The sequence below is a fragment of the Malus domestica genome, chromosome 15 (genome assembly GCF_042453785.1).
Source record: "Malus domestica chromosome 15, GDT2T_hap1".
NCBI lineage: Eukaryota > Viridiplantae > Streptophyta > Magnoliopsida > Rosales > Rosaceae > Malus > Malus domestica.
In genome coordinates, this window is record NC_091675.1 from 49,214,290 (window position 1) to 49,233,570 (window position 19,281).

Below are 19,281 nucleotides of genomic sequence, written 5' to 3' on the forward strand. Positions count from 1 at the left end.
CAGTAGAGAGATCGCAGGTAAGTGACGGTTATTTTTGAAAAGGGTACAAGTCCCAAGTAAAGACGTGGGTATGAAGGGCGGCTATTCAATCAATATTGGCGCCTGGAATTCCAGCCTGAATATTAATTGAAGGGGGCACTGCTTAGGTTAAAACTTGAACTTTGGGCTCAAAAGGGGGTTAGCCCAAAAGAAGATCCAGAAGGAAGGAAGCTGGAGCCCAGCCGAAGCCCAAAAGAAGGAAGAAGCCATTTTCCCGACTAAGTGCAGATCACTTAAGCCACTTGCTCACCTACCTAGAGATCAAGTGGTGTAGACTAGCCAGTTAATCAGCTCAAAAGTACTTTATAATGGCAATGCAAGTAAAAAGTTATTGAGTCACTACCTTTCAGCTAAATTCGGGCAAGATTAATGCTGCAGACAATCAAGCCAAATCGTCTATAAAAGGGGAAAGAGAAATCAAAGATAAGGACACTAAAAAAAACAAACAAATACATAAACTCTGCTCAAGCCAGATTTGCATACGAAGCTGTAGTCAGCACCAAGCCTTCATCCTTATCGGGATCAACCTTCACCAAAAAACCTTTGTAAAAGCTCTGCTACCCTGTTTAAATCTTGTTGTAGTATCGATTCCCTCATGTAAACTCATTCCCAAATCTCCCCTTCTAGCACTCAAATCATTTGCAAATTACAAAGAGAGGAAGTTGCAAGACAATCAGCCTCGCCTGACAAGGTGAAAACCTTGCCCGACCCTCTTTGTTTTGTCTTTTCATTCATAAATCTAGTAATATGATGTATACTTCCATCTACATCCAAGTTATTTCTAGCAAGTTTATGATTAAAAGACTTCTAAGTTCTAACCTTTCGGGCATACAAGATTGTTCAATTAAAAGTCCTTGGTCTCAAGGCATAAAAAAGAACATTATGTGGACTTAACCCATCCACAACAGTCCTTGATAACAAGAAGTCCGAAGTTACTTGGGGTGCAAGTAATCATCCTATTTCTCAGTTGTACTTGTGTTATATTACGCTTGAACACCTAAAGTTAATTTTGATTATGAGTCTTAAGGCCTATACCTAAGGCCCCACAAAGGCACCTTTCAGAATTAACTCTGTCATTCTCTTACAGCTCGCCAATAAGCAGAAGCCAAATAGATAATATCAACCGGTGCCAACCTCTTGGCGAGCTATGTGCTCGTTGGCCAGGAAACGTCCTTATCGAAAATTCCTCTAGACGAACAGAAACTTACTGCAAATTGAAATTAATTAGCGATTCAGAGAGAGTAGAAAACCGAAGCCTGCAAACGAGAGTTTGTACGATCCAACTCAAGGAACCCTAAAAAACAAACAAAGAAAATTGGATGTAATATGAAAGATTGCAAAGCTACCGACAGGCCACCTCAAACACTAGAAATCAAATCACCAAACTCAGAATCCCTAGAAATCGCCACTGGGAATGATCCTTCCTTTTCCTGCACAACATATATCGGTTAAGATTGCACATTAAACAAAGTGATACAAAAATTACTTGGAAGAAAAATGGGTATTCTCCGAGCAATTGGAGAGAAAGGGGGAGATAGAGATCCGAATTGCAAATAACGATCATATTTCAAATGAGAGACAAAGAGCGATCCGAATTGCAAACAGCGATCACAAATTTTTCGACCATTATGAGTCGTGGGCTTGTGAAATGGGTAGGGTTTCTAGAGAGAGAGCGCACGTCAAATGGGTTTCCGAAATTTCAACAGTTGGCGCTCCAAGGCGGTCCATTAATTGCTAAAAAACCAAAATAGAGTAAATTGGCCAATTTGCCCCTGCTGTTAATTTTTCATTCATGCACAACATGTGAGAATAGTTCGGTCGCTTCATTCTTTAAAATAATCGAAAACCTTATATTTCTAAAATATAAACCTATGCAAATATGTGTGATTCTAAATCTTTTGTGTCTAAAGGTCTAGCAAAGTGACGCTTTTGTTCACAAAGGAGAGTCATGTGGTGTGCACGTGATAAGAGTTAACATTAATTTGTATGAAATCTATGAAAAACTAACAGTAGGGGGAATCGACCAAAAAATTTAGTTTAAGCCCTTAATTTTCCAATTAAAAATTTCAGAGACAAATTCGAAAGTTAAATGATAGTTCAGGGGGAAATTGGTAGTTTAGCCAACCGAAATATGTTAGACCATCTTCGAGTAAGATGCCAAATTAAAATATTAAATTTAACTTCTACAGTTTGTGACGACCCGTCCCGAATAAAATGTGTGAAAATGATGATTATGCCCTCGTTGGCTTGGAGACATGGATGTACGTATATAGTTTTAAATTATTTTTCTCTCTATTGTGATCAAATTGTACTCGACGCCACGAGAGCGTTGATGCTAGTTAGGGTTGAATCAATTTTCTAACGAAAAAGTTATGACAATTAAAGATTGAGATTGGGTAGAAATATGTTTTTGGGTTGGCTATACCTTACTCACCAGTCACCTTAGCTCCTACAATCTTGAATCCAATCAAAATTGGATTGGTTTTATTTATTTTGGGCCACTTAACATAACTCTCTCTCTCTTTCCCTTTCTCATGGCAGCCCAATTAGGGCCTTGTTTATTTTTCTTCTGACCAATCCCATGCACACACACACATACACCCACACACGTACGCATCATTCTTCTCTCCCTCACCTTCTCGACTTTTCCTCGTCCGTACACCATAGCACCCATACACCCAATCATAACAAAAATGTCACGGATTGAGCTTTTGGAAACCATCATCACACTCCTCTCAAACTCTCGAACCTAACCATACCTATAGGTTCTAGTTTTGGGTGAGATTTAGCTGTTATTCCACAAACTCCAGCACGGTGGGAATTTGAGACTCGTGAATCGTGGGCAATTCACAAGGTTTTAAGGCTCAAGGAAGATTTTATTCAACTCTTTAAAGATGCTAGACTAGCTTTGGGACAGAGTTGACGTCGGGACTCGTGGTTTTGAGAAGTTGCAAGGGTGGCCAGATTTTCCAAGGATTATTCTAACCCTTTTTCGTTGGCTTGAGGACCTCAAATAAGTATGGTTGTGTTATATTCTTCAAGAGCTTCAAGTCTATATAAAATTCATGAAATTTGGTTGAGAAATGAAGTAGTTATAAGCTTTAGAAATTTTTCCAGAAACAGGTGACACAGACGGCGGTCGGCGTCGGTTTCCGGCGAGTCACTAGAGAAGAAAGGGGAATATTCCGTCAACTTTGATGAAATATACTGACGGCGTCAGGTAATTTTAATATAATATTCTAGGAATTTAACGGAATATTCCCTAACGCCATTAGAGATTCCATCAGCGTGTCAGGCGCATGCCTGCGAGTGGCAGTCATGTGAGAGCGCGTGGGACATCGGAAAATTTTTCTAAAAATATGGGGATGCTCATGGTGTTGAGTAGGCCACAATGGTATATTCAAACACCCCAATTGAGCAACATATGAGAAGTTATTAAATAGTTTTGGTTATGTGCTTAAAATTAACGTTGAATTAGTTGTTTCGCATATAGGTGAGATGTTTCCGGAGGACGAGCATAACCAGGCGAAACTCGTGGGTTACGACCCTGCTACATACTAGCGAGTGGGCTTTTGGTTTTCTATATATACGTATATGTGTTTTCCATTTTCCCAGAAATTGTTTTAAATGGATTTACGTTTTTTTAAATGCCATGTCAATTGCATTACATTTTAGTATATGCATTAGTATAGATATGCATATTATTGCATGATGCTGCGAACGCCCATGTAAGCTTTAGGTGAGTGCATATTGATGATAGTGATTGCAATGTGTATGGTTATGTTTAGATGCATTTAGCGCTTATTATCCTGCACCTTGGTGTTAATGCTCTTCCCGAGGCTAGGGCCTAGCCTTCATGTGATTGTTCACCTCTCGCACCACACGTTCACCTTGGATCCAAGGTATGTACCAGCCTATCATACATACCACATTAGGTGGTTCTGACTCGTAGGTAACTTGTGATACTTCGCACAGCCTTCACGTGATCGTAGCACTTGAGCGTATCTATTTACCCCCAGCCTGTTGTACATACCACATTAGGTGGTTCCGACTCGTAAGTGACTTGCGATACTTCTCACAACCTTCACGTGATCATAGCACTTGAGCGTATCTATTTACACTCAGCCTATCGTACATACCACATTAGGTGGTTCCTACTCGTGTGTAGGAATTGGTGGATGAGCTATAGGCTCAGCTATACAGGTCATGTTGGGTGACTCTAACTAACATATCAGTTTACATTGACTTATTTCACCTGGCTTACTTATTTCATTAATGAGATACTTGACATGGCATATACTTGGTTTTCACTACTCTCGAGCATGATTTCTACATACGTATGTATTATTATTTTCTGGGAAATTATACGGATTTTATGATGAGGGGTTATTATTTTTGGAAAGAGAAATGGTTTTAAAAAGCTTTGTTTTTGCCTACTCACGTTTTCTGTTTTGCGCCTCTCCATGTTCTAGTTAGACATATGTGTTGGTGGTCTACAAGGACTCTACGACGGTTCTGATAGACTTCAAATAATTTAGGAATTTCCTTCATGTCTTGTATAATTAATATTTAGCTGGATGGACTGCATCTAGGTTACCTACGCTCTGAGTACTTGCATTACTACTTTAAACACCTCTGCACACTTTTATAGTTATCTTAGTGTAAATTAGTTAGTTTTGGTTTTTAATTACTCACATGTTCATATCATTATCACTTTTGCTTTGCACTCATGGCTACGTCACCCTTACGTGATGGCCAGCATGCCTCGATCCCAGTCGAGGTGTGTCCATTTGGTATCAGAGCTTAGGTTTGGCAATCCTACATATTTTGTGAGTATTCTAATCATTTTGATGTCTTATATCAGAACCATGCCGCCTCGTAGAGAGCCACATACTTCTTTTGAGTCTAATTTCCTAGATATTGCCCAACTAGGTGAAGCTATTGCTAATGCTATTCAGTCATCGCTACATCCTTCCCAGAGAATCCTCTTGGAGACTGTATATCACTTAAAGTTGGATAATTTTGACGGTACTAAGGGGTCCGAGGGAGCTGAGCATTGGATCAATCATGTTGAGAAAACTTTCCGAGTGATGCAGCGACAGGGAAATCTTCCTAAGAACAGATGGGTCGAGATGGCCATTTGGTTTTTGGGTGAAGAGACTGCATCATGGTGGAGGCAAGAATCTTTTCAATTGACACCGGAAGAAGCTGCAAATTGGGAGATTTTTAAGCATTTATTTCAGAATATATTTATACCTCCGAAGTATTTGGATCGTTAGAGGGAAGAATTCTCGCGTTTGAAGCAAGGGAAAATTTCAACTACTGATTATCATCAGAGATTTACTGATTTGTCTCGATATTGTCCGGAGATTGCTGCCAATCCTGCAGAGATGCTTTGACGTTTTAAGTGGGTTACTCGAAAGAAGTGGCGTTCTATGGCGACTACGACTCCCTGCTCTACATATCAGGAGTTTTATGAAGTTCTACTTTAGGTTGAGGACTCTGATAATGCTCCAGATGACAGTGATGAGGAAAAAGAAAAAGATAATAATAAGAAGAAGAATGATAATAAAGATAAATGCCAGTCATCATAGGGACCTCGCAAGACGTAGAGTTTTAAGAGAAGTAGTACTAGTTCCAGTTCTTCTAGTGGGGGCTCGAGTTCCACTGTGACGCAGAGGGGTAGCAGTTTAGAAGGATTCCGCTTCTAGAGACAGAGAGATTTTAGTGGTTCTGGTGGTCCATTTTGCCGTAGATGTAATAATCGACATTTTGGAAAATGTAGACAAGGCAACAAAGGATGTTTTGTTTGTGGTCAGAAGGGACACTGGGCTAATCAGTGCCCATAAAGCCAGCAGAAGCCTCAGCCACCTGCTTTTCCACCACCAGTTCCTATTCAGCAAGTTCTAGGGCCTAGTGATTATACCCGACAGGTTATGGGGGTGCATATCATTATTAAGGATATATAGCTCTATATTCTAAAGGATCGTATCAATATCCACATGATCCATATCATCAGAGTGGTTACTCTCAGTATCCAGGAGGTTACATGCCATATCCACCATATCCAAGTGGTGGATCACATTGGTATCCAAGTGGGCAGTCCCAGAATGTGAAGGTTGCTTCTAGTAGTGCAGGATCATCGAGGTAGCCTAATCAGCTTGGTTAGGGATGTGGTTTGCAGGGACATGGAAATCAAGCTACCAGAGGTTGTGGAGGATGGTAGCAGCCACAGGGCCATGCTCACCACATTACTTTGCAGGATGCGCAGAGTAATCCTGATCTTATTATGGGTACATTGAATACTCTTGGCCATTTTGCTAGAGTATTAATTGATTTTGGTGCCACACACTCTGTTATTTCTCATACGTTAGCCCATAAGACACAACCCTACCCTACACCTATTGGTTATGAATTAGAGTTTTCTTTGCCTAGGGGTGAGACATGTTATGTTAGCTGGGCATATCAAGGATGTCCTGTTCTGGTGAAGGGCATCGTTATGCCAGTTAATCTTGTTCCATTAGATATTGTTGATTTTGATGTTATTCTGGGCATGGATTGGTTACATTACAATCATGCCAAATTGGATTGTTACGAGAAGACATTCACTTTCCATCGCCCGGGCTTGCATGTGGTTACCTTTATGGGTGTGTGTAGTGGACTGAAACACGACGTTATTTCTACCATGAGGGCTAAGTGGCTATTGAGGAAGGGTTTTCAAGGTTATTGGCTCACGTGGTATTGAATGAGGATACTCCTATCTGTGTGGAGGATGTACGGGTAGTTAGGCACTTATCTGATGTTTTCCCTGATGATTTACCTGGATTACCACCAGATAGAGAAGTAAAGTTTACTATTGATTTACTTCCAGGTACATATCCTATTTCCTTAACTCCTTATCGAATGACTCCTGCTGAGTTGAGGGAATTGAAAACCCAGTTGCAGGAATTGGTTGATAAGGGTTTCATTCAGCCTAGTACTTCACCTTGGGGAGCTCCAGTATTATTTGTATGGAAGAAGGACAGGACTTTGAGGTTGTGTATCAATTATTGATAGCTGATTTATTTGACCAGCTTCGAGGTGCCTGCGTGTTTTCCAAGATTTATTTGAGGTCTGGGTATTATCAATTAAAGATAAGAAGTGAAGATGTCCCTCAGACGGCTTTTAGGACTCGATATGGTCATTACGAGTTCCTTGTGATGCCATTCGGGTTAACGAATGCACCCGTAACTTTTATGGACCTGATGAATCAAGTATTTAAGCCATACCTCAACAGGTTCGTTATTGTCCTTATCGATGATATTTTGGTATATTCTAAGTGTAAGGCAGAATACACTCGACATCTCACTCTGGTTTTGAAGAAATTGAGGCAACACCAGTTATATGCTAAGTTCAGCAAATGCTAGTTTTGGTTAGATCAAGTGGCATTTCTGAGGCATGTAATATTAGCTCAGGGTATTCTGGTGGATCCACAGAAAGTAGCTGCAGTTGAAAATTAGGAGCAGCCATGAACTGTCATCGAGGTACAGAGTTTTCTCGGTTTAGCAGGTTATTACCGACAGTTTGTTAAAGATTTTTCGACCATAGCTCTGCCAATGACAAGGTTAACTAGGAAGGAAGTTAAATTCGAGTAGAAGATGATTGTGAGTGGAGTTTCCAGTAGCTAAAGTATTGTCTCACTCACGCACCTGTTTTGGCACTTCCAGACAAAAGTGGAAATTTTGAGATTTATAGTGATGCTTCCTTGAATGGATTGGGTTGTGTGTTAATGCAGCATGGCAGGGTGATTGCTTATGCTTCGCGACAATTGAAGCCCCACGAGATGAATTTTCCTACTCATGATCTTGAGTTGGCGGCCATTGTTTTTGCTTTGAAAATTTGGAAGCATTATCTTTATGGGGAAAAGTGCAAGATTTTCACAGATCATAAAAGCCTCAAGTACCTTTTCACCCAGAAGGTTCTTAACCTTCGGCATCAGAGGTGAATAGAACTTCTCAGTGATTATGATTGCACAATTGAGTATCACCCTGGTCGTGTGAAGCAGACGCACTTAGTAGAAAATCACACGACCAAATTAATGCTTTTCATGCTTGTCGTGTCCCTCTTCTCACATAATTAAGATCTATTGGCGTTGATTTGGGAGTGGAAGATCGGGAAGTAGCATTACTTGCAAGTTTTTGAGTTTGACCAATTTTGATGGATTGTGTGCTCGAGGCTCAGATGAATGATGAGGAATCTCAAGAATAAAAAAAAAAGTTGTGTTGTTGGCTTCAAAATTGGAAGCAAAGTGGAGAATGACAATTTATGTAGAATTTTGGCATTTCCTTTGGAACAAAAAAAAACCACCTTTTTTTTGTCAGAACAATCTACGTATGAAAAATTTTCTTCACTTACACTCTTGTTTAATTATGTCTATTGTTTTCGTTTGATTAGGCTAAACCACATATTGCGGTATTAGTAATAATAATTTGGTATTAAATTTGTCATTAACATAAATTAAAACTAAAACCTTTCATTAATAAGTGTAGAGAATACCACTATACTATAGATGCTAAAGCCTAATTTTGTCAACCAAAAATCAAACTTTAGACCTTTTTAAAAGGTTTTTGCCCAACAAAAACTTAGTCCCACTACTACAATGTTGGCTTTAGGTGGCGGATATTAGAAAAATCCTATTGGATAAATTATATCCAGACATCATTTAATTAGTGGCAGATATTAGAAAAATTATGTTGGTTATATCTGACATAAAGTTCTGGCGGATATAAAAAAATACTGTCGGTTATAACCGATAGTATTTTTGAATCTTTTTTTTAAATATTTTTGACAGATTTTGGCGGGTTTTAAGTTAATGGTGACGGTTATAATTGACAGAAATTAATTATTTTATTATTTTACTTTCTGGCGGTTATTATTTTAGTATTCTGGCGGTTATAACCGACAGAAATGAAAATTTTATTATTGTAAAATGTTATATTGATTAAAAATAAATAAATAAACCCATATTAAATTATTTTTTTTCACTCATGACCCTAAAGTCTAATGAACCCAATTCTCACAAGCCATAAATTTTCTGAGAGAATAATAACAACATACTACAATCTTAAGCTCTATCATTTTTGTAATAAGGATTATGCTCCCTCACAGGCAAGCAACAAGATACAAAGAAATTCAAACAATTTTTTTCAATGTGTCACAAAGCACATTGTCTGGCACATAAACACAAATGAACATCTGGTGTACTCTATCATGTCTGATTTTCTTATTTTAAAATGTTATATTGATTAAAATAAATAAATAAACACATGTTTTAAATATTTTTTTCACTCATGGCCCTGTCAAATATAACCAACATGAACAAAACAAAATTTTGGATGGCCGCTAGAATAATCTCTGAATGTTTTTTTTTTTCTGTTTGTGATTTTTTACACATGCTATCTTGGAGTTTATACAAACATATTTGACAGTTGGATTGTTGAAACTAGTTTCGTAGAATGCATATCCTATCAAATTGATAGATTTAACAAACACTTATGAGTTAATGTTATACTTCCATTAAGTATAAAATAAGATTTATCCACTAGTGTAAATATTTTAAATTGAAGATCGAATTCATTCATTGCATTCTTATAGGATTGAGGAGTGTAGCTGCAAAAAATCATCAAAATTGGAGCTAAAATAACCGTTAAATTGTGATTTTTCGTTTAGAACCATAAAAAACTTTTGTCCCGTTACCTAATATCTGAATGTTTATTTTTTGCGATTTTTTACGTATGCGATCTCGAAGTGTGTACAAACAAGTTTGACGGTTGGATCATTGAAAAACGTTTCGTAGAATGCGTATCGCATCAAAACGGTAGATTAAACCAACACTTAAAGTTAATGTTATACTTCCCCATCAAGTATAAAATAAGATTTTGTGGTATCCACTAGTGTAAATATTTTAAATTGAAGATCGAATTCGTTCAATGCATTCTTATAGGGTTGAGGAGTGTAGCTATAAAAAATCATCAAAATCAGAGCTAAAATAACCGTTAATTTGTGATTTGTTGTTTATAACCGTCGAAAACTTTTGTTTTGTTACCTAATCTTTGAATGTTTGTTTTTTGTGATTTTTTACATATGCGATCTCGGAGTGTGTACAAACAAGTTTGACGGTTAGATCATTTATAAAAGTTTCGTAGAATATGTATCGCATCAAAACGGTAGATTAAATAAACATTTAAGAGTTAATGTTATACTTATATTAAGTATAAACTAGTGTAAATATTTTAAATTGAAAATCAAATTTATTCATTACATTCTTATAGGGTCAAGGAGTGTAGCTGTAAAAAATCATTAAAATTGGAGCTAAAATAACCGTTAAATTGTGAATTTTCGTTTATAACCGTCGAAATTTTTTGTTCCGTTACGTAATCTCTGAATGTTTTTTTTTTTACGATTTTTTACATATGCAATCTCGGAGTGTGTACAAATAAGTTTGACAGTTGGATCATTGAAAAAAGTTTCGTAAAATGCATATCGCATCAAAACGGTAGGTTAAACAAACACTTAGAGTTAATATTATACTTCCATCAAGTATAAAATAAGATTTTGTGGTATCTACTAGTGTAAATATTTTCAATTGAAGATTGAATTCGTTCAATGCATTCTTATAGGGTCGAGAAGTGTAGCTGTGAAAAATCATCAAAATCAGAGCTAAAATAACCGTTAAATTGTGATTTTTCGTTTATAACTGTCGAAAACTTTTTTTCCGTTACCTAATGTTTGAATTATTCTTTTTGTGATTTTTTACGTATGCGATCTTGTATTATCTACAAACAAGTTTGACGGTTAGATCATTGAAACTATTTTCGTAGAATGCATATTTCTGTTAAATTTGCCTAAATTTTTAAGTGCGAAAAGTAATTTGTGCTAAATTTTTATTTATGTTTTTAAAGTATTGATTAGACAATATTTAGTTTCTGTGATGACATTTTCATTGTACAATTATCTTTTTGTTTCTTTATTGCATATTTTACATGGATTATTATCTATTAATCAAACAATTATTTATTTAATTTTTAAAAATGTATTCTATTTAAATACGTATTATTTATTTATTTATTAAACCAAATAATTATTATTTTATTTTTTTAAATCGTTACAAAATTTAGGGGGGAATTAAAAATTCGGGAGGAAATTTAAAATTTTGGGGGACTTATGGCGCTATTTTTTTCCTATCTAACTAACAGTAATAAATTTTCTGTCGGTTAAGAAATGTTTCTGTAGGTTTTAACCGATAGCAATGAAATTTTTCAGATTAAAACCTCTAAATTTCTTCCTTGCGTCGGTGCCTTCTCCATTCCCCCTCCTTCTCTTCTCCCCTTCTCCTACTTCCAACACCTCACCACCGCCACCGGCGCTGCTGCCACGACCACCCCCTCTCCGACCAATGGGTTCTTTCCCAACACACACTCCACGATGGGTCCCACATGGTTATGGGCGGGTGTTCTGGAAATGCCCTATTTGTGTTTGGTTGTGAAATTTCGGATTCTTGGCGGCTTATGCTGCTAATTGCTTCGATTTTATGTGGGTTTTTTTAATTTGCATTGTGTCTAAGTGCTTTGCCCTATTTTCTGATTTTTAATTATTTTCTTAATCTACTATTTTCGCTATGCATTTGTTGATTCTTGTCAGGAAAAGATACGCGTCAAACTTCTGATTCCTTTTTTAGTCATGTATAATTTTTTGTACAATTCAGCTGGCAATCGTGGGGAATATAATCTTTCCAAAGAAGTAAAAGATGCTGGTTTTGGCATTGATCCTAAGAGCAAGTCCCCCTTAAGAATTTTGTGCTAGCACCCAGCACATTTATCTACTCAAATGAACAGTAATAGACCTCATTGAACAGTAATAGGCAAAAGCATCTCCACCCCTAAAAATACGCTAGCACTCAGCCCATATAATATTATATTATTTTATTCATATCAATTAATATTTTATCATTTAATTTATTTTCTCTTTTTTCTTCCTTTCTCTCGAAAGGTCTTTCTGTTTCCTTCCCATTGCTTCCATTCCCTCTCCGGTCCTTTCTCCCCTTATTTCTCCGACCAACCGTCCCTCTCCCCTCCCTTTTTTCTCCATGTTTTCTTCTTCAAATGAGGAAGCTGATTATGCACCTGGGGAAGAAACTGCCAAGGTCCGAGCACATAGCATATATCTTCTCAAAATTTCCAAAATTCTAATCAAATGGGCAGATTAAACAGAGCATTTAACATGCAATTGAGGCATTGTTGATGGGTTCGGCTTCAAAATCCGAACTTGGGGAAGTGAGGCATACGGGAAATCAGGAAATCGGGAAGAGGAAGGAGGGATTTAAGATGGGGTGCAAATGAAGAAGGCGTACGGGAACCCGGAATCAACCTCACGGAAAATCGATCGATGGCCGTGAAGGCGCACGGGAAATCAGGAAATCAGGAAATCCGGAAGCGGCGCCCGTGAAGGCCGGCTGACGTCAGATGGCCCGGCATGTGTGTTTGTCGATTTTAGGCCGGTCTCTTGCCTGGCTTGGGCTGGGTGCTGGTCAAAATGCACCGCTGAAATGGATAGCCTGGGTGCCGAGCTGATTGTTTGGTTGGGTGCTGGCCTATCAGTTCCCCGGTGGACTTGCTCTAAAGAAATTACATCCTTTGCTCGATCTCATGATACGAAAGGTTTGGAAGGACACGGAGGAGTATCAGGATTAGCAGGAGAGGTTTCTGTATCGTTGAAAGATGGTGTTGTTTCAAGCAAGATACCTATTAGGCAGACTATATTTGGCTTAAACCGATATGCAGGGAAACCTTCCAAGTGGTTTACATATTTTTTTTATTATTAATATATTTTCTGTCGATTTTATCCGACAGAGAATGTTCTTATTTATTCATTATTAATAAATTTTATGTTGGTTATATCCAACACAAGTTCTGTAGGTTTTAGAGTATTTTCTGTCGGTTTTATCCGACAAAGAATGCTCTTATTTATTCATTATTAATATATTCTCTGTCGGTTTTATCCGACAAAGAATGCTCTTATTTATTCATTATTTATTCATTTCTTGATGCTAGCAATTTTGTCACTTATTATATCCGTCACTACATCCATTTTCTATCGGATTTTAAGCAAAATCCGATAGTAATATACATTTCTTGTCGGTTTTTAAACCGCCAGTTATAGGTATTTTTGTAGTAGTGTCCCTCAACTTGATTCTCGATTGTTCCAGATGGGGTCTGCGAGTATGTGCCTGAATGGAGCAATTATTTGCGCTAATTACGCTTTTGTAATTCACAAGAAGAAGCACACCGTAGCTTAGAATCAACTTGATTGTTGCTCACATTTTCTACGGTATTACTCCTAATTTTTCATTTTCCATTTTTCATTTTGAGTCACTGACTAATGGAGAAAAATAGAAATTTTGAGTTTAGGTTTATTTCCAAACGAACTTTATCACAAGAGTTTAAATTGATTTTTTTTACTACATGTGCTACCTTCCGACTACACTATCACCATGATGGCTGTTTATTCGATTAGACCTTCTGAAGGTTTGTTAACTATCAACATGTCGAAGATGCTTAACAATGTATTAGTAAATTTTCTCTAGAGTGAAGATGAATGAATCTCGAGTATAAGAATAGTCGTATGATTGAAAAAACACACGCATTTGAAGTTCACAAGGTGGTGGTCTCCTTTAGGAGAACGACTTAAATGCAATATTGTTCATCGTCAACGTGACGTCTCGATACTATAATGTCATGTCGTATCTACGTTTTTCTTCACATTGTGTGATATTATTTGATTAATATGTCACATGACAGTGAATTTATTCAGTGCAAATTACTCTCCTCCATTAAGGGTCCTAGTTGGAGATCCCTTCAAAGACGGGAGCCTGGAAAAGTCTGGGAGTACTTCGAACGAAACAACTTGACTTGGTGGGTATAATTCCATAGGAAAAAACTGACTTCTACAAATCAATCATTTGAAGCATTGATCTTTCTAATATTAAAGCAACTCAAAATGGGAAACTTCATACTGCATATTGCGGTATTAGTAATAATAATTTGGAATAGAACTTGTCATTAACATAAATTAAACTTAAAACTTCTCACTAATAAGTGTAGAGAATACCACTATACTACTAACTTCCATGCATAGATGCTAAAAGCCTACATATTGTTGGATTTGGATCCTCTCCTGAGCAAGGGAGACGGATCCTCCTAACCCAAACACACGGGCCGTTGGATTTTGATCTAACGGCTACAAATAGGAGACTTCTAAAAGTTATAATAATTGTAGCCGTTTGATCAAAATCTAACAGTCCGTGTATTTAGGTCAGGAGGCTTTGTCTCCTTTGCTTAGGAGAGGATCCAAATCCCTTTTTGTCAACCAAAAATCAAACTTTTGTCAACCAAATCCCAATTTCCAACGAAAATTTAGTACCTCAACTATGTTAATTATTGACCACTTTGCTGATGTTAACTTTTTTGACTAATCAAAGAGAAAAAAAAATTTAATTTAATTTTTTTTTACATAGTTACGTAGTTTCTTGATTTTAGCTTGCCATTTCCTGATGGTGTCTGCGAGTATGTGAATGAATGGAGCAATTATCTGCGCTAATTACGCTTTTGTAATTCCCACGAAGAAGCACACCGTAACTTAAATAAACTTGATTGTTGCCCACATTTTCTACCCTAGAGTGAAGACGAATGAAACTCAAGTATAAGGTGGTGGGCTCCTTTAGGAGAAAAACTTGTAAGCTGTTCATTGCCATGCATCTCAATACATTAATGTCATGCTGTATGTATATTTTTTTCCACATAATATGATATTATTGAATTGAAATGTCACATGACAGTGAACTTATTCCGTGCAATTTACTCTCCTCTATTAGGGGCCCCAGTTGGACATCCCTTCAAAGACGGGAGCCTGGAAAAGTCTGGGAGTACTCCAAACGAAACGACTTGACTTGGCAGGTATAATTCCATTAGGAAAAACTGACTTCTACAGATCAATCATTTCAAGCATTGATCTTTCTAATATTAAAGCAACTCAAAAATGGGAAACTTCATACTGCAACCACAATTTTCTCAACTCACGTTGATCAGATCTTATTCAATGCCTTTTATGGTTTGCTTTGTTCTTGCCATGGCATTTGTTGTTGCTCAAGCACAACAAATGCAGTCAAATATCAGCCACGGATCTTCCTTAACGCCGACTACCAACTCCTCGTGGTTGTCACGTTCTGGTGTATACGCCTTTGGATTTTACAAGCAAGGAAATGGCTATGCTGTGGGGATATTTCTTGCTGGAATCCCCCAAACAACTATAGTGTGGACTGCAAACCGAGACGACCCTCCGCTCTCCAGCAATGTTACTTTGGACTTCACAAGTGATGGGTTTTCCTTGACATCAACACCAGGCCAAAGTTTCGTGATAGAGTATACCTCTGGTTCTTCGGCTTCCATGCTTGATTCCGGCAATTTTGTGATATACAATGCTCGTCAAGACATAGTATGGCAAAGTTTTAAGCACCCGACTGACACCCTTTTGCCGGTTCAGAGCCTGTCTCCTGGGGACGAGCTGTTCTCTGCTAAGTCAGAATCTGATCACTCAACTGGCATTTTCCGTCTGAAAATGCAAGCCGATGGAAACCTTGTCCAATACCCTGTAAATACTCCAGACACAGCTCCATATGCCTACTATTCATCTGGAACGTATGGCAGAAAGAACGTGACACTTAATTTTGGTGCTGATGGCCATCTCTACTTGCTAAATGATACCGGTTCGAATATCAGGAATATAACAGATGGAGGTCTTCCTGCTGATCAAGCAACAATTTATCTCATGAGAATTGATGCAGATGGAATATTTAGATTGTATTCGCATGATTTGAATCACAACGGTAGTAAGTCAATTGTATGGGAATCTTCCAAGGATAAGTGTGACCCTAAAGGCGTATGCGGATTAAATAGTTATTGTGTCTCAATGGATCTTGACGCGAAGTGTAAATGTCTTCCTGGATTCGTATTTGCCAACCTGGGAAATAAGACTTCAAGCTGTAGGAGGATAGTTGCAGATGTTTGCGAATACAAAAACGAAACTTTCCCGTACACCATGGAAGAACTGCAAAGCACAATATGGGAAGACAGTTCGTATGTGGATTTGCCATTATCAGACAAAGAAGCTTGCAAAGGAGCCTGTTTGGAGGACTGTAATTGTGAAGCCGCGATTTTCAATGGTACAAGCTGCAGAAAGCAGAGGCTTCCTTTGAGATATGGAAGAAGAGAGGTTAGTACTCCAAACTTAGAGCTCATCAAGGTAGCTACATGTACGACTGCTCCAGACACAGAAAAAGGAAGCAAAAGAAAAGGTAGAACTGACATCCTGATTATTGGTCTCTCACTTACTGCTTTCGGATCTATTTTGGTGGCGATTTCTGTAGTTACGTTTTGCAAACATAATGCGTGGTCATATGGAAGAGTGAATATTCCCATTCTTGACTCTGAATTGAATGAGGACATCGCTCTGCGACCATATACTTATGAAGAGTTAGAGAAGATTACCAACAATTTTACAGAAGAGGTTGGTAGAGGCGCGTCGGGAACAGTTTATAAAGGAGTGATCTTGGCCAGCCAAAAGCGAGTTGCTGTCAAACGACTAGAGAAAGTTGCTGCTGAAGGCGAAAAAGAATTTCAGACTGAACTAAAAGTCATTGGGAAAACCCATCACAAGAATTTAGTCCGTCTGCTTGGATACTGTCTTGATGGACCAAAAAGGCTTTTGGTATACGAGTACATGAGCAATGGCTCACTTGCAGATATACTCTTCACGCCTGATGGGAAGCCGTCTTGGGAAGAAAGAATGAGAATAGCTTGCAACATAGCGCGAGGATTTCTTTACCTCCATGAAGAGTGTGATACGCAGATTATTCATTGTGACATAAAGCCCCAAAACATTTTGATGGATGAGTACATGTGCCCGAAAATAGCCGACTTTGGATTGGCAAAGCTGCTTAAGGCAGACCAAACTAGAACCACAACTGGATTCAGAGGAACCAGGGGATATGTTGCACCAGAGTGGCATAGGAAAATGCCAATAACAGTTAAAGCTGATGTTTACAGCTTCGGAGTTGTGTTGTTGGAGATCATATGTTGTCGAAGGAATGTGGATTGGAGTCTTCCCGACGAGGAGGCTATTTTGGATGAATTAGCCTACCATTGTTTCGAGACGGGTGAGCTTGGAAAACTAGTGGGTGAAGAAGAGGTAAACACAAGGCAATTTGAAAGGATGATTAAAGTTGGACTTTGGTGCATCCAGGATGAACCGTCGTTGCGTCCTTCTATGAAGAAGGTTTTACTCATGCTTGAAGGAACTGTAGACATCCCAATCCCTCCCAATCCTATTTCTTTTCTCAGCACCATCTAAAGTCGAGTGAGTGATACGTACTTGAGTGATCAGAAAACTGATCAAACCTTACATTTAGTTTATGTAATAAAACTAATAAGCAGCATGGTGATTTTCACCGCAAGCTTCACTGTCTGTAAGTGTTTGCGTCATCATGAATGATATGCATGAGGTTTTCAGTTCTATGACTAATTGTACGTTTATAGGCTGCTTCTAAAAGAAAATGAACCTCTAAAACTAGAGAGGAGGCCAAGACTATAAAATTTGAACACGTCAGGTGCATTAGTTATGTCTCGTAAATATAAAGATGATGCAAAATCAATAACAACTTAGTTCTATCATGCATACCATCCATCTGCTTAGTGCATAACTCTACATAAATGAGAAAGCAGGATGAAACTTCGCAGACAACAGAGTCACAGGGTACTCGGGAGTCATTTTTCATTTCGAAAACCAAAAAATAGTCCTTAGAGTAGTCAGACAGCTTCAGTAAACCATAACTAGCGATAACCTTTATGCCTTGATCTACTTACCCGAGCACCCATAAGGCATGAAAAGACAATGTTGCAACTCGAAAGTCATTTATGCATAGCTTTAATTCACTGGTAACACAGCAACTTTCAAGGATTAACCTCGTTTGTCTGCGATTACCAACACGCGAGGAACCATATAAACTTGAGATTTTTGACGTTTTTGCTAACCTTTGGACCTCTGAATGTTGTAAGATGTTAACTTTTGAAGCACACTTTAAGTTCAGCATCATCGTAAAACTAATTTGCTTGCATTCCCCTCTTAACCTGGTTATTTCAGATAAAAAAAAAAAAAAAACAAAGCACTTAACTACATACTATCATGTAGAATACCTCTGATTTCACTTTCTCTTCCATTCAATTCCAAATTACTTTTCATTTTCAAAAAATCATCAAATGCTTACACACAAAACCACTACGAATTCACATTACTATCGAAGGAGGTTTATTCGGAAAGAGGTGATATAACATTTCAAGCTGGTACTTTAAATAAGCTCCTAAAAACATCTGGAGAGTGAAAGATAATATTGCCAAAACTACAAATTAGAAGAGTTATAAGTTTAGCACAAAGTTTCTATCACGACCTTGTTAGGCCATCTGCAACCGATCCAACCAGAGGGTCATAGTGCCGAAAATAGCCCGAAATGACATGAAAATTGTCTCCAACCGAGGGCTAGGCCAAAGGGCTCTTGGGCCCCATAGGGCCAAAAAAGGAGAAAAGGGCCAACCGGCTGGCCTAACCCAGCCAGCCAGCCCAAGTCCAGCAGTTTGAATCCAACGCTACTTGCTGACGTCAGCTAGCCGTTATATTTGAATTTAAAAAAAAATTTTAAATTCAATTTTTTTTTTCTATAACTTCCTAAGTCATTAAACATTATTAAATAACATTAAGTAACATGAAACAACATTAAACAATATTAAACAACGTTAAGTAACATTAAACAACATAAAAAAAATTAACAACAAGAAACTTAAACAACATTTTAAAAAAAATTTACACGTGGCACTCGAAATCCGAGACATAAAATTATTGAGATTCCTTAGCGACAAGAAATCTGCAAAGTTACTCATAGATCGACACATGACACTCAAAATCCGAGACGTAAAATTATTGAGATTCCGTCTCGAAAAATTATTGACAATCCATAACGTAAAATTATTGAGGTAATTTAATTTAAGTAACCATAGTAATTCAATTAAATTAATAAATTATGTTAAAGGCCTGATGACCCTTTGGCCCCTTCGGTTGAAGATAGTTTTTTGTCACATGACTATGTTTGGCCTATGGCCC

The 19,281-nt window shown here is 37.8% G+C and overlaps 1 protein-coding gene across 1 annotated transcript; it reads left to right on the forward strand.

Annotated features, from left to right (window-relative positions):
* The first annotated feature begins 14,992 nt into the window (after window positions 1–14,992).
* LOC103402071 (G-type lectin S-receptor-like serine/threonine-protein kinase LECRK3) lies at window positions 14,993–17,645 on the forward strand. The gene has a single exon (XM_070814825.1). The coding sequence runs from the start codon at window positions 15,112–15,114 to the stop codon at window positions 17,479–17,481; it is 2,370 nt and encodes a 789-aa protein (XP_070670926.1). The 5' UTR covers window positions 14,993–15,111; the 3' UTR covers window positions 17,482–17,645.
* Window positions 17,646–19,281: the final 1,636 nt, after the last annotated feature.

Excerpts from the sequence above, each read along its gene's own strand:
- LOC103402071 (XM_070814825.1), top strand. The coding sequence starts at position 15,112 with ATGGGAAACTTCATACTGCAACCACAATTTTCTCAACTCACGTTGATC.